The sequence below is a fragment of the Antennarius striatus genome, chromosome 6 (assembly GCF_040054535.1).
Source record: "Antennarius striatus isolate MH-2024 chromosome 6, ASM4005453v1, whole genome shotgun sequence".
Taxonomy (NCBI): Eukaryota; Metazoa; Chordata; class Actinopteri; order Lophiiformes; family Antennariidae; genus Antennarius; species Antennarius striatus.
The window spans coordinates 19,442,852-19,457,495 of record NC_090781.1 but is presented as its reverse complement, the minus strand read 5'-3'; the positions used below and the strand labels follow the sequence as shown (position 1 = coordinate 19,457,495).

General features: G+C 41.3%; 1 protein-coding gene across 1 annotated transcript; it reads left to right on the top strand.

Moving 5' to 3' along the window:
* Window positions 1–11,644: 11,644 nt before the first annotated feature.
* Window positions 11,645–13,254, top strand: LOC137597124 (uncharacterized). The gene is made up of 2 exons (XM_068318084.1): window positions 11,645–12,202; window positions 12,650–13,254. The coding sequence occupies exons 1-2, from the start codon at window positions 11,827–11,829 to the stop codon at window positions 12,937–12,939; spliced, it is 666 nt and encodes a 221-aa protein (XP_068174185.1). The 5' UTR covers window positions 11,645–11,826; the 3' UTR covers window positions 12,940–13,254.
* Window positions 13,255–14,644: the final 1,390 nt, after the last annotated feature.

The following is a 14,644-nucleotide window of genomic DNA, read 5'->3' as shown; positions in this document are numbered from 1 at the left end:
CTCTTCCTACACTAATCAGGGATTAGACAGTGTTTAAGAGCATAAGAGAGAACCATAAAACAAATGAGTGTGTGAAAGAGACTGTTAGAAATGACTGAAGAAATGAAATGAATGGCTGTTAGTCATTTCTCTCTAGTGCCTTCAATGTGTCGCAAACCAGCTTTTGATTTTTTGAAATTTCCCCATCATTTACATTTTCCTTTGTTTTCTCACAGGCCTTTGAGAATCCCTCCTTCACATTAGGCCACATAATTACTTTTAGATTCCTCAGAAGTGTTTTAGCAAAAAAAATAACATAAAAAATAGCGGAATACAAGCATGCAGGAGAACAGTTTACATGATTTCAGCCTCAATGATCACTTAAAGTATTGTAGAAAATTAGTATATTTATGGAAAAAAAGATTTCCTTGTTTGACTCATTCTTCCACATTGAAAGTGCGTTCACTTCTTTACGATTTAAGGAAACTACAACATTCTATTGGCATCGCAGCTCATATGCAAAAGCTTTTTGGCAACACATTCCACAGGTGATGAAATGAGATGACTGGGAGAAGGATAATAGGTTTGTTGCAGATGCATAAATAGAGATATGAGTGAGGTGAGAGGTGAGGAATGTGAGGATAAGGGGAAAATGAGAGAACCAGGTGAAGGGAAAGTTCAACAGAGAGAGAGAGAGGGATAAAGAAAATTAGAGAGAGTTAGAATGGATGAAAGCAAGGAAGGTAGCCTTCCTGAGGATGTGGGAATGATTAATGTGAAGCTGTCATAGAGGTGGAGAGGGGAAACCATAGCTATGGGGGGAAGCATCATGGCCAGGTGCAGAGAAAAGAATGTGACAGAGAGATGGAAAGAGAGAGATGATGGCATGGAAGCATGAAAATGTTTCAGGACAAACTGTAGAGGATGAAAAAGACCAAATGTGTCTATGGAAAGAGAAGTGAAAGCATCAAAGGAGATTTAGGAAAGAGCCAGACAATGAGGAGAAGGGGAGGTGATGGAGAGAGAGATAGTGTGAGAGGAAGAGGATGAGGTGGTGAAGGAAGAGTCAGAAGAAACTGCTAAGACAAAAAGAAGCCAGAAAGACCGACATCAGGATGCTAACCTGCTAGGATAAGTCTTTTTTATGTGTGAGTGTGTGTGAGGTGTGGGTAGTATCTTGTCATAAATCCCACCTCATTGTGAAGTAGGCACCTCATTGGTCTGCAGCAGCGGTTATTGTTCAAGTTGCCCTTTGCCCTCACACAGGTTTATTGTCCCAATCCTTCAAACGGTTGTGTCTAACGTGTTCGGTTGTCACACTGTGTGCCTTTGTGTTTGAGTACTTGCGTTGTAACCTACTGTTACAAGAAAATAATTTTTCAACAGTGCAGTAATGGGAAACTTAAGTGGTTTCCACTGATCCCTCCGTCCAAGCAGCTCCATTTGTTTATGCTTGACTAGACGTTGATGGATTTTGTAGGAGAAGCAGCGAATTGATTGGAGTGCATGCTAACCCTAAACACACATTTCAGCATCGATGCTCGCATGCATGAACACAAACATGCAGTATTAAAGGGGATGCCAGCATTTGTTGATATACCTTTTGTTCTTGTATTTTTGGAAGGAGTGGTTATCCATGATATCTGATGTAGGGAATCAGAAACACAGACTTGTGCTCGAATGAGGCAAGCAAAAGATACTCTGATCATTACTTTTATACTAAAAATGAATTAAGCTGAGAATGTCGCATCGATAAGGAACATCGAGTACAACTGGGGGATCCTATGAGTGTACTTCCCAGAAGAAAATGTCAATTTTAACGGTGAACTGATCAATCTGGCTACATCAGAGGACAAATTTGTTAAACTTTACCTATAAATGATAAGTCTTGACTGCTCTAGCTTTACAGTTTTACCCCCTCCCCCCCATCCAACTTCTAGAGCACTTGTTTTCATTAGGCAGTAATTAGAAAATCAGGTGTTGTATTGCCCCCCCTCCACCCCCTGAGCACAATAAAGTACAGAGAATTGAGATGCAATTACAACCCCAGTGAGAGGATGCAGCATGTATCATATAGGACCACCTACCTCCCTAGGTTTGAATTTTAAGCAGCTGCAACCTTAAAATAATCTTTATGACATTTTCCCTTTCCTAATTATCATGCAGAGGGTAGAGATAGGAAAGTATAAGAAATGAGGGCAGGAAATGAAACATAAAAAAATAACAGTGCAAGTTTGATGTGAATAGTTTCAATTTGGTGGGCAGATTTTAACCAGAAATCAGTCTGTGTTACTTGGATTCGAGGTCATGTCACCGTAATGTGTCTCATGGACACAAGATGATGCATTTGAGACAAGCAGCAATGCTGCAACATTTTTGTCCCCTTCTTTTAGTCTCTACTAATAATTTACTGCAGAGTCTGTAGGTGATGCAGAGGACACGATGACTCGCACCAGAGGCTTCATCAGTCACACAAGGCTGATTCACCAACAATTAAAAATAACTTGACTGATTGTAATGAGACAGACGCAGGAAGTCCACCGCTTCATGAGATACAAACATCATGACTGCATATAGAAAATGAAACAAATAGGTTGGACATTTGATGATATGTTCCGTGCCAAACAAACCATTGCCTGTGCACACTGAGAAACTCATAATAGGGGAGCTGATGGCTGAATGTGATGGTGTTCTCTTCGAGTATTGTGTGTTCACTGTACAGACATAAATCAAAGTAGAGATGGTACAGCTCACATGAATATATGGATATACTGACATGGTAAATGTGACTCATGAATTGTTTTATATAATCTTATAATCATGATTGTCCAATGAATTTTAACATTAACGTTGTAACATTAAGGCATTGATAACTTCAACCAGATTAATCTGACACTTGACTTTTACTTTGATTATTGTTTTTCATTGTCTCCTTGGTAGCTAACTCATGATACCCCCACTTACCCAAAGCAGGGCTGATGACACCATCAGCATTTAGGTTGGTTCTCTACAAACCCTTTCTATCCATTTCTCCTGTCACCAAGTGCAAAATCCTCCAGGATAAATGAAGCACGACTGGTGATACATTTACTAGGTGCTCATGTGTTTAAGGTTGTATCAGTGTTAAGCTAGTTTCCGTCATATTAGTTCATAAGCAAAGATGGATTATTATCTCCCTTTTATTGTTGCTTCTCTAAGTTATTTGTGTCCACTTCAATCACTTCCTCTTGTACATGAAGTATTCTTGAAACTCTGTTGTGTATAGTGGGATTTCAAAAATTTAGACACCCTGGCTCACCTGACTTAGCAAGCAGCACCTCAGGAACAATGCCTTTTCGATTAGACCCAGTTTTGTTGGAGAGGGAATGACATTGATTGGCCAAGGGAATCAGGATTGACATTGATTGGTCCTGGCTTTTTTGTGCGGGGAGGAAGTGATTTGCATAATGCAGACATTTGCAGTCTGCTGAGGCTCTGTACATGGTAAACCAGGCCAGAATTTAAAAAGCTACACTTCACAGGAGGAAAGGGCATCACTGAGACAGAAGGTTTGCAATTTTGTCTTCTTTTATGTGAAAGTAAACTCAGTTTGTGTTCACTGAGATCATAATCTCACAGAAAAGACAGTTCCAGAAATATTCAGTGGGCCTAATGACCATAGAGAATTAAAAGCAGGGAGACACAACAAAGACAATGATGGGATAATTTTGTCAGAAGGCCACGGGATGCAAATACGAAAATCAGAATGAATAAGAAAATGGATTAGACAGAATGGAAGCAAAACAAAGGAAAAAAAAGTTTGGGCGAGAAAAGACGCGGGTGCGATAAAGAGAAAGGGAAAAATGCCAGATGAAGCAAAGTAGGGAGGGAAAACATGGAAAAGGATCAAGATGAGACCAAAAAAAAAGTAGGAGAAGAAAGCAAGTGAGAAGAGACAGACAACAGGGAGAACGCTGGGCTTCCTGGTTGTCTTTGTTTACTGTGACAGGGACAGGTGGAGGCTGACAGCAGGACCTTTACACTGAGCCAGTTAAATAAAGACAAGATGGAGTGATGGAAACGAGTGTGAACACAAGAACAAAAGAAGGAGGGACACTCGAAGAGTAAATGCCAGTCCATAAATGGCTGCCAAGTCTTCTGTTCCCTATCAGCTTGAAGTTGTAGTACCATGTGGTTGATCAGCAGTGATTAAACTGCGACTATTAATTTCAAGCAACACTCTGGACTATAGTTCCACCAGTGCAGCATAAAGCACACTACAGAAACAACTAGGGTGCACAAACATGAGCAGATTGCTATATGCAAATGTTTAAAAAACTGTCATGCACATTTCTTTGCAGATGACACTTTTTTAATGTCAGTGCCAAGCCTTCAGTCTGCTCTTTACTAGTATCAGATTTCATGGACCATTTTAAATTCCACTGAAACTAATTGGGATCATATCTGAGCCATCCGCAGTGCTGAAAGTGAAACTACTGAATGCTATAAATTTGTGCTGGATTACGATTATATAACAGCAATCCCCCGCGCATTCACACTTTAAGATGACCGGCTTCACCTCATTGCAGATTTTTAATAAGTTATCATGTGATACCGTACGCGCATTCTATTGGCTAACAGCATGCGGAGGCGCACTGCGTTCTGTGAGTCTCGGAAACGCAGCGCACTTCCGTGTATTAAAGAAACACTTAAAAGTGCTGTAAACAGTCTATAAGCATGTTGGAAAAGGTAATACAGATAGTTGATTTGATATCAGTATGGGAGGATTCATAAATTTTTAAATTACAGTAAATAATACAATAAATAGTATGTCACTATATCGCGGAATTTCGTTATTTGTGGGTGGTCCTGGAACGTATTAACTGCGAGTAATGAGGGATCACTGTATATACAGTATATAGATGCAAATATGATGCTGCATGTTAATAACATGAGTTTTCAATGTCTATGAAGTTACACTTGTTCATTTTATTTAAAGACATGAAAAGGTCGTTCCTGATTGCAACCACACCTGTATGAATGTGTGTCTCTGTGGATTCTCTGAGTATCCACAAGGATTGAGATGGTCCACTGACCACACACACACACACACACACACACACACACACACACACACACACACACACACACACACACACACACACACACACACACACACACACACACACACACACACACACACACACACACACACACACACACCATTGTTTGAACCTAAAGGGTATTATAGGATTGTCTCAAAGTGATTACAGAGGATCAGGGGTATGAAAAAAAACAACAACAACTAAAGATGCACACACAGGCTAACAAACACGTGTGCACGTACACATGTGTAGAATAATCGCTCACACACAGACTCTCACTCATCAAGCAGGAAGTCCGGCCTCTTCGATGGGGATAATCCTGTGGCACCACGAGAGGGCAAAGTTAGGAAGAGATGATCCCAAACCTGGAAAAGCCGATTAGAGGCCGAGGGAGAAGGAAGAGCAGAAACAAGAAAACCAGAGCCAAGTCAACCCTGAGACAGAAAGCTGGTGATGGCTCACTGTCCATGAGAAAAGGAAGAGCAGCAACAGGACAAATTGGAGGAATGCCACTATCTACTCCAGGAAGAAATGAAGGTGAATGGAAAAAAGAAAGACATAAAGAGATGGTAAAGTAAGAGGAAAATCCCAAATGGAAATCAATACGAGAGACAGACATGTGGAGTAAGAAAGTTTGAGATAAGCCAAAAAGGAAGAAAAGTTGGATGAAGTGAATATTATAAATTCCATGAATAAAAAAGGATGTAAAACCAATAAAGACCAGTGTACCCTTGACGATCCGCGGAGAACATTCATTCTCATTCCCATATCTCCCTCTCTCTCGTCTCAAAGTGTTTCTCCCACACATAAAACTGTACAAGCGCTGAAGAACTCCATCCCTTCATGCAGTTTCTTCATTATGTCCTCACCCATGACCAATAATGTGCAGGAGATCTCAACATTTTTTAAGGTAGTGCCTGTAAAGAAATAAATGAAAGAAGGGATGGCGGGAGACACATGGAACGAAAGTAGAAGCTTCCAGGCTTGTGGAAATATCTTTATATTTATTAGTTTCCTCATAACTCTTAACTTTCCTTTCTAAGCCACTTTTTTCCCCCCATTTCTGCCATGCTATACAATTTCTTTTCTTTTACTTGGCCTCTTGTCTTCCTTTCACTGTCTCTTGCTCATTCTTTTCCACCTCTTTCTCTTAGTCTTTGTTTCTCTCCTTGTAGGGGTTATAGAGTTGGTATATTCACCCAGTGATAAGGGCCTTTATAGAATGAGTTTGACACTGGAGGGGTTGTAATTTCATGGAAGCAATAAAACACAGAAGTGCACACACACATACACATACAGACACACGCCTACCTCAGTGCAGCTACCAGCAGAGACAGATGAATGAGGGAGGTTGATAAGTCCTAGAAACATAGACTGAGACAGATAACAAGCCTGGATTATGTGTTCCAATGAATTGTTCACCCTTTCCTTCACAATGGAACGGGCTGATCTACATTCAGATCCGAGCTGAGACCTCCGGTTACACTTGTCATTTCAATAGGATTTGTGAGCTCGTGGAGACTCGATTTAATGAGGGTGTTATTGCTGCATGTGCTTACCTGTCCTAAAAATAGCCTTCCAGCTGACTACACAATAAGTGTGCTTTATTTTCTGTATTCTGTTACCATTTGTAAATTTGGATTCAGAAATACAAGCAACACCGTTTCCATAACGGTGTCAGCAATTGTTCCGGCCCATGCCGGAAATGCCATGATGTTAACGTCCTTTATCCAAGCCAGTCATTCCTGATGAAAACTTCCTTTAGGTTGTCCCATTAGGTGTCACTTTGGTGGAGAGAGGTTTTCTTAAGACAGGACAAAGAACACAAGTATAAAATATTTATTTGACAATTCAAATCACACATAGGTTGTGGAGAAGTTCAACAATGTTATTGATAATGCAGATAAACAATGTCAACAAATACTTATCTGACAAGATCTCTGGTAACGACATCTCAGGGGGTCGAGCTAGCACTCAACTGAAGTCTCTGTCGAATTCTTGTAGCCAAGCTCTGCTATGTGTGTGTATGTGGTGGGCGCTTACTGGATTTACTGGCAACTGACCACATGTCCACCGACCGTATATCGAACTGACTACCATCTTTGCAATATAGGTTATGCAAGTATAGTTATACGTCTACTGCCAATACTCATCTGAGTCCAAGAAAAGCAAACACTCTGCCTCAACTTCTCTAACACATTTGCATTTGCTGTGTGTGTGTTTTATCATATTTATTTTAAACATTCCACCACATCACCACAGTGTGTCATCCTTTTTCCATGTTTAGATGAATGCTCATATTTGTTTGGAAAAGTTTTTTGCCAGATGCCCTTCCTGCCACAGTCCTATGCATTTATCCAGGCTTAAGACTGGCCTACTGTTGACACCGGCTTGTGCAGGGCTACAGATGCCTAGGGGGGGCTGAACCCAGGCCAGCAAACATGTGAAGCATGTGCTCTACCACTGAGCTACATCATGAAGTCCATCATTTCATGATGAATGCTGCAAATATACTAGAATGCAAATAAGAAAAGTCTCTTCAGCAATTGACATAGTTATGTCGTCTTTGGAATGCATGCATGTCTAAACCATCTGTGGATGGTGCAAAGGACAAATGAGGTTCAATATCAGCTTTTATGTACTGCAGGGATTTATTCCAGCTGTCCTGTTTTCCCATGTAACATGACCCATTGACTGTAAAAACCTGCCCCTATCGTTTTGTTTGATAGCTGTTCAATCACCATATCCACAATTTGACATGGATTGGTTAATTGTTTGATATGTGGTAGAACTCTTGAGGATGCTTTTGAGTAATCTTTGTCCAAGCAGACATTATGCGTGAAGCCAGAAGCAAAACATCTCATAATTACCTCTATCCTGCAATGGTAAAGAATCTTATGCTGGATCCAAATAATGATCTGGATCAGTACCAAAGTCAAACAGATTGTTCTTTGGGCCATACCCTTCAGCTCCCAAAAAGTTAATGGAAACACAAACACAAGCATAACGTCCTTGGCAGAGGTGCAAACCGCCACTGGGCTCTTCTCCTCAGACGCAAGACTTCCATGCAAGAAATTATAATAAAGATCATAAACCTGTGTCACTCTCAAATAACTCACACATCTCATTTGCTCCCTGAACGCCACAGTTTAATGGAATTTCAGATTGTCCAGGAGCCTGCAGATGCATTTGAATATCATGCATTTCTTTGAGGGAAGTTACAACCTGCTGGATCCTTTACGATGAGAAGAAAATAAGAGATAATGCAGAGAAAGTTTAGATCTTCATGTAAGTTAGAGGAATATGTTCATGAAAAATCCCCTTAGTTCTTTTTGTGATGGTGTTCATCTTTGTGTTTAATTTCCCAGACATTATTTTCCAGATCATAAGCAGTCATAGAGCCGGCGCAGATTGTGGCAGTAACCAGTCTGACGTGGAGGGAGGAGCTGGGTGCTATGAGGATATTTGTACAGATGCAGGATGGGACCACCAATAGCCAATAGCAAATTGGGAAATACCGACAGGCTCCATAGTCTTAAAACAGCTGCTGAGATGCACTCTTTATTTCATCTTTTTTATGCCACAAGGCGCTACTTTATGACTAAGCATGTGTCAAAAAAAAAAAAAGGTGCAGTGGAATTGTTATTGCTGTGCTTCTATTTGGGCAACTATTTGGACAAGAATGAGACTGAAAGGAAGCTCTAACAACTTTAGTACCAAATAAAGTTTGTGACAAAGCGTCGGTACATATTTTTTTCCACTCTCTGTGAAGAAGAGCAGTTTCAGATGTTATGGTTTAGGCAATTTACATCAAGTGAGAGAAAACAGGAAAGCAATATAAAGAGGAAGCAGGGAAACGTGAGCAAAGGTTTTGCGGAGGAATAAACTTGGGAGTGTCAAAGTGAGAAAAGCAAATCATGACGGTGACGGAATAACTGGAGAGGGACAGAAACCTAGGAGGTGGAGAGCAGGAATAAGTTTAAATAGGGTTGAAGGAAAGCCAGACTGTGGAGCAGAAGTATTGATATTTCCAACATAAACACTCATCCTAATGGACCCGAAAGAGTCGGAGTGGGAGATCGATTGGAAGACAGAAGTCTCAGCAGATGTATGGAAGGAAAATATACCTCTCACCTGCTGTCAGAAGGGTGGGGCGGGATGAACCAGTGACGGAGAGGACATTAAGAGATGACCAGAAGCACTGGGGATACAGAAAGAAGGCCAAAATGGAATCCTAATGCGTAAATGTATTTTTCATGAGAACGGAATCAATAGTGATTTAGAGTTTCTGTCTTTGTAGCTGGAATGAGGAGAGTTGGAGTGAAAGAAAAGGTAGACTAGGTTGAAATACAAGAAGGGGAAAGAGGATGAATAAATTGGTGGAGTCATGGATGATTGGAATGATGAATGACAGCTGCCAGGTACTAGCTGGAACTAGCCTGGAATTAAATGTGGGAGAAGAGGGAAAGAGAAAGACTGACCTGCTTGTGTGCAAATCTGAAGACAGTTTAACTTCCATTTGCAGACATTGTTGTCCAGTCCACATAATTTTAATGTACAGGACATAGGTTTTGAACGCTCGTCCCTAAAACAGATGGTCTCTACCTCATTTTGAATGCAGTGCTATTTAGAGCTCAAGCAAAATGAAATTCCAAAGCAGTGATGGCCTCCTAAATCACAGAGATTAACGATATTTCACAAAATTCTATGATATTGAGGTTGTAGTGAAGGCAAAAATAATTTTTCCCATTGTCAAATCACCCGGCCTACTGTTCCTGAATGCATCACATCGAGGTTGAGACAGAGCGCTGGCAGTTCTATTTTTGAAAGTTGATGGACAGAATTCCTAAGGATACGCAGATCTGTGTTTGTGTTCACTGAGAGCAAACCATTATGTACCCAATGCAAAAAATACTTCACTTAAGTTTTCGTCTTCACCTTGCCCATTGAACGGTTGTAAAAACAACCAGGTATAGTTTCACACCTGACTATGTGTGTTTCAGTTTATATTAATGTCTTCACACCTCTATAAGGTGTGGGAGTAATTCTCTGTCTTGCAAAGTGTGAAAGTGAGATTGTGGGGGCCCTCTCTCTCTCTCTCTCTCTCTCTCTCTCTCTCTCTCTCTCTCTCTCTCTCTCTCTCTCTCTCTCTCTCTCTCTCTCTCTCTCTCTCTCTCTCTCTCTCTCTCTCTCTCTCTCTCTCTCTCTCTCTCTCTCTCTCTCTCTCTCTCTCTCTCTCTCTCTCTCTCTCTCTCTCTCTCTCTCTCTCTCTCTCTCTCTCTCTCTCTCTCTCTCTCTCTCTCTCTCTCTCTCTCTCTCTCTCTCTCTCTCTCTCTCTCTCTCTCTCTCTCTCTCTCTCTCTCTCTCTCTCTCTCTCTCTCTCTCTCTCTCTCTCTCTTTCTCTTTCATGCAGCATCTCATTTGATTCAAAATCTACAAATAAATTGTAAGCCCTGGAGTGCCAACAAATGGTCATGCACTATATGTAAACGCTCGAATCACGCACACATGACAGAACCAGACAGTCTGCGTTAATGGTGGCACCTGAACCTGGCTTTAAGTACATATTTCATGCCACATTACTCCCCTGACAGCAAACGAGGACGGGTGAGGGCGGAGGGATTTAAGGAGGCTGGGGGATGAAGTGAGGCAGTTACACTGCACGTCTCCCTCCACATCCCTTTTACTACTTCTGTCCTTTCTCCTCCTCCTTCTTATCATTGTCACTCCATTATCCTTCCATTTCATCCAGCTTAATATTTTTTAATGGTTGGGAATCAGAAGGGGTCACAGACATGTTCCTGCCGGGTCCCCACATGACATGAGTAGTGATGTGTTTTAATGAGCCTGGGACCCAGGGCATGAGATGAAATTTCTCATTTGGGTGTAACTCTGAAAAAAAGACAATCTATAGTATTCCTTTAGCTGTGTCACTCTCTTCTCTGCCAGACTTTAAGTGATTCGCTGCACCTCCTCTGTTTCGTCAAGTCCATCTTCATCTTTCTCTATTTAATTTCTCATTTGATGCTGACTCAGTTGTTTTTCCTTGTTTTTGGTGGATTCATAATTGTAATTTCATTTCTCACACACCAAATGTAGATGTCTGTACATCCACATATATACAGTAGATGATCGAACCAGAATTGTCTCCTTGCATTTTCACATGTTTAAAATTCAGTAACATTTACCCATACTTTTTTTGGTCAAAGTGACCTGACCTTATGGTTTTACTTCAATATTCAGTAAAACACTGCCTGTTATATATGCCTGTGACCTGACAGTACCTTGCGTACATAAGTAGTTTGTACGCAAACTTGTTTGTTTCTTCACTGCTGTGATCAGGCCATGTCTTGAATACAGGGAAATCAATGACATACGGTATATTTAGATAAGCATTTAACCTATTTAAATTTATTAAGTCCATATGTATCATGTGTTATCAAGGGTCGTCAAGAAAATCTAAGAAACATCAGGAAAATGTGACAAGCTGTATTTACAAAAATTTATAAAGTTTTCTTTTAACTCACAGAGTGCCAAAGACGAAATATTTCGTCTTATAGAATCCAAACGTTGAGTGCCAAAGACGTCATATTTCGTCTTAGGCGTTTTTTATAGGGAACGTTAGATCAAAGCGTTTCGCACATTCTGTGTGATTTTCAGCCTTGTATTCCATTTATTCCGGTCGGGGGCAGTGTTTGACACCCCAGATCACCAGATAAAACGACAAAGAAGCGTCGGTGTTGGGGCAGTAGTGGAGAGCAAAATGGCGAAGCGCAAGGCGAAAGCATGTGGAGGAGGCAGGTTCAAGCAGCTCACACTGGCACAGAGCTTGTCTGGCGGTGTAGCTGCTGTGGAAATGAGCGACAGCGGTAAGGATCGGGGGGCAGGAGATGCACCCAAGGAGATTGAAGACCGGATCGGAGGCGAGGAAAGCGTGGCGGGTTGTAGCGGGGCCCCCCCGCAGTTCGGCGGCGTCCCACACGGGAGTGCCGCTGCGGAGAGTTCTCCGCTGCGTCTGTCCGGAGACGGTTCTGACTCTGAACCGGACCCGGACTCGTCATCTGACTGGATTCCGTCAGAAAGCAGCAGGGAGTCCTCCCCAGACCTGGGGGAGCCCACGGAGGATCTGAGGAGCAAAGGTAACTATTTTGCTACTTTGTTACATGATGTAAATAACACGCGTCGGCCCTCCGTCTCCCATAAGTTGTTCCCCATCCATGAATGTATTACTCTTTTGTGTAAAATGGTACTTATTTCAGGCATGTGTGTGTATATATGTATAATATGTGTGTGTGTGTGTGTTTTGTAGAATAGTACATATTTCAGGCATGTGTGTGTATACATGTATAATATGTGTGTGTGTGTGTGTGTGTGTGTATGTTTTGTAGAATAGTACATATTTCAGGCATGTGTGTGTATATATGTATAATATGTGTGTGTGTGTGTGTATGTTTTGTAGAATGGTACATATTTCAGGCATGTGTGTATATAATATATATATATATATGTTGTGTAAAATGATATCCTACTTATTTCAAGCATGCATATATATATAGTGTAAAATTGTATATTTCTATATTTTACAGTCCCTAAAACGAGTAGAGGACGTGCATCTGCAAGAGGGAGAGGTGCGAGGAGACGCCAATCACTGGAGGTGGATGCAGGTGTTTGGGGTCATGATGGCTGGAAACCCACTAAGTTCCCATTCGTGGCAACCCCTGGTCCCCAGAATGCGGCTGCAGACCTGGATTCAGACCAGCCGGTTGACTTCATGGAGCTGTTTCTGACTGACGAGCTGCTGGGTCACATTGCCTCTCAGAACAACCTGTATGCACGGCAGTTTATACAGGCACATCCTGAAGCTCTGCCACACTGAAAAGGGGTACGTGTCACATGAGGAGGGCGAGGAGATGGAGGTCGAAGACGTGCTGCAAACCAGGTCACTCAGAAACAGAGACCCCGAGGCAGACTCGATGGCCTGATGTCCAGGCACAAGCTGGAACGTTTGAGGGCCACCACAAAGAAGGCACATCCCTCAAGGAAATGTCGGGTGTGTGTTAGAAGGGGTGGGAGGAGTGAGACCAGGATGTGGTGCAAGGCCTGTCGTATTCCCCTGCATGCAGGAGAATGCTTCACTGTGTATCACACGCAAAATAAATATCATTGATTACACTCGCACTCACCCACACACACTCACCTGTAAATGGTTGTGACAGTTGAGAGTGAAATGAATGTACTTTGTTATGTTGTCTAATTTTCAAAATTGTTATAAAATCATTTGTTCATCAAAAATGTTTTTTCTAATGTTGTTTGCATTGTTTCAATAAGTAAAAGTATTTTCAGAAGTTTGATGTTGGAGTTTTGCTTGAATTTGCTTCTCTGCAGTAAAACGTCATTATCTCCGTTTTCTGGTCAAAATCAGCCGTTTTTGCTGAAACCACCCTGTGTTCTACGGGCAATAACTAAACACACATAGATGCTAGAAACAATCTTTTTTTTTCTGATGAAAGAAGACAGTCTAAAGTTTCGGGTGATATGTGGAATGTTTATGTAGCCTAAAAAATGAATATTTGGTGGGCCTTCAAAATTCAGTGAAAATGCTCAAAATCTCTGGCACTGGGGAGCTGTCCGCTCTGAATGTGTCTGGCAGTCAATGAGTTAATTACGTAAAAATTTAATTAATAAAAATTACCATTGCTTGGATGTACAAAAATGGTAGCACAGAAATGAAAATACATTGGACCATCAAGTCATCATCATGGTTTAAATTTTTCCAGTTTTCAAACCCATGTGATCGACTTCCATTTAGTGTCTCCCAGTACCAGCTGCTGGGAGACCTGGGGAAGTCATTTGTCTACTTTAATGCATCACAAATGAAAAAATAAAATGAAGCTAAATGAAAAAGTGAACAGAACTGAACAGAATGGGTGGAGATCCTTTCTCTCCGACAGTTTTACACTCATCTCTTGCTATTTGTATTTACATGCGACATGACTGAGTCCGTCTCTGTGGTCGCCAAGCTTGTTGATGAATCTTGTGATGTTTCAGTGCCACAGTGTTTGACACGAACATGTCTGTTTATGTACATAAAGCCATTAATGTGCTGCTGAGCATCAGATGCGCCTTTACATAAAAGAAGAATCAAGGAAACTCTGGTTTAGATTGTTGAGATCTGTGTAAGAAAATGGATCCTGATATGCATGAAAGCTCTTGGGTTCCATAAAACATTTAATGAGACTATAAGCATGAACCTCAGTGACCTTTAAGGTGAACTTTCACGCCCTGATGAGGCTCATAAAATAAAGTTTTAAAGAATCCCACATGCGAATGTTCACTTAAGACAAGAAACAGGAAACCGGAGGACGGACAGGGTCAGTATATCCGGCACGATCTGAGAATGGATGGAAAAAAAACCTACTAAAAATACTGATAAGCTGTTGGACAAGCAGTGCTGCTAAGCTGTAATGGGGTCAACCATGCTGGGAGATGAAGAAACACAGTTTGAAAGAACAGACAAATTTCCCCTGTGACCTGATGATTGAAGCGCAGACACAGCACAGGCTAAAGCAGTCTTTAATCTG

What these genes read in the sequence shown, in the direction of transcription:
- LOC137597124 (XM_068318084.1), top strand. Translation starts at nt 11,827, where the DNA reads ATGGCGAAGCGCAAGGCGAAAGCATGTGGAGGAGGCAGGTTCAAGCAG. An exon ending in GGAGGATCTGAGGAGCAAAG is followed by an intron (nt 12,203 to 12,649) that starts GTAACTATTTTG and finishes TATATTTTACAG; the next exon opens with TCCCTAAAACGAGTAGAGGA.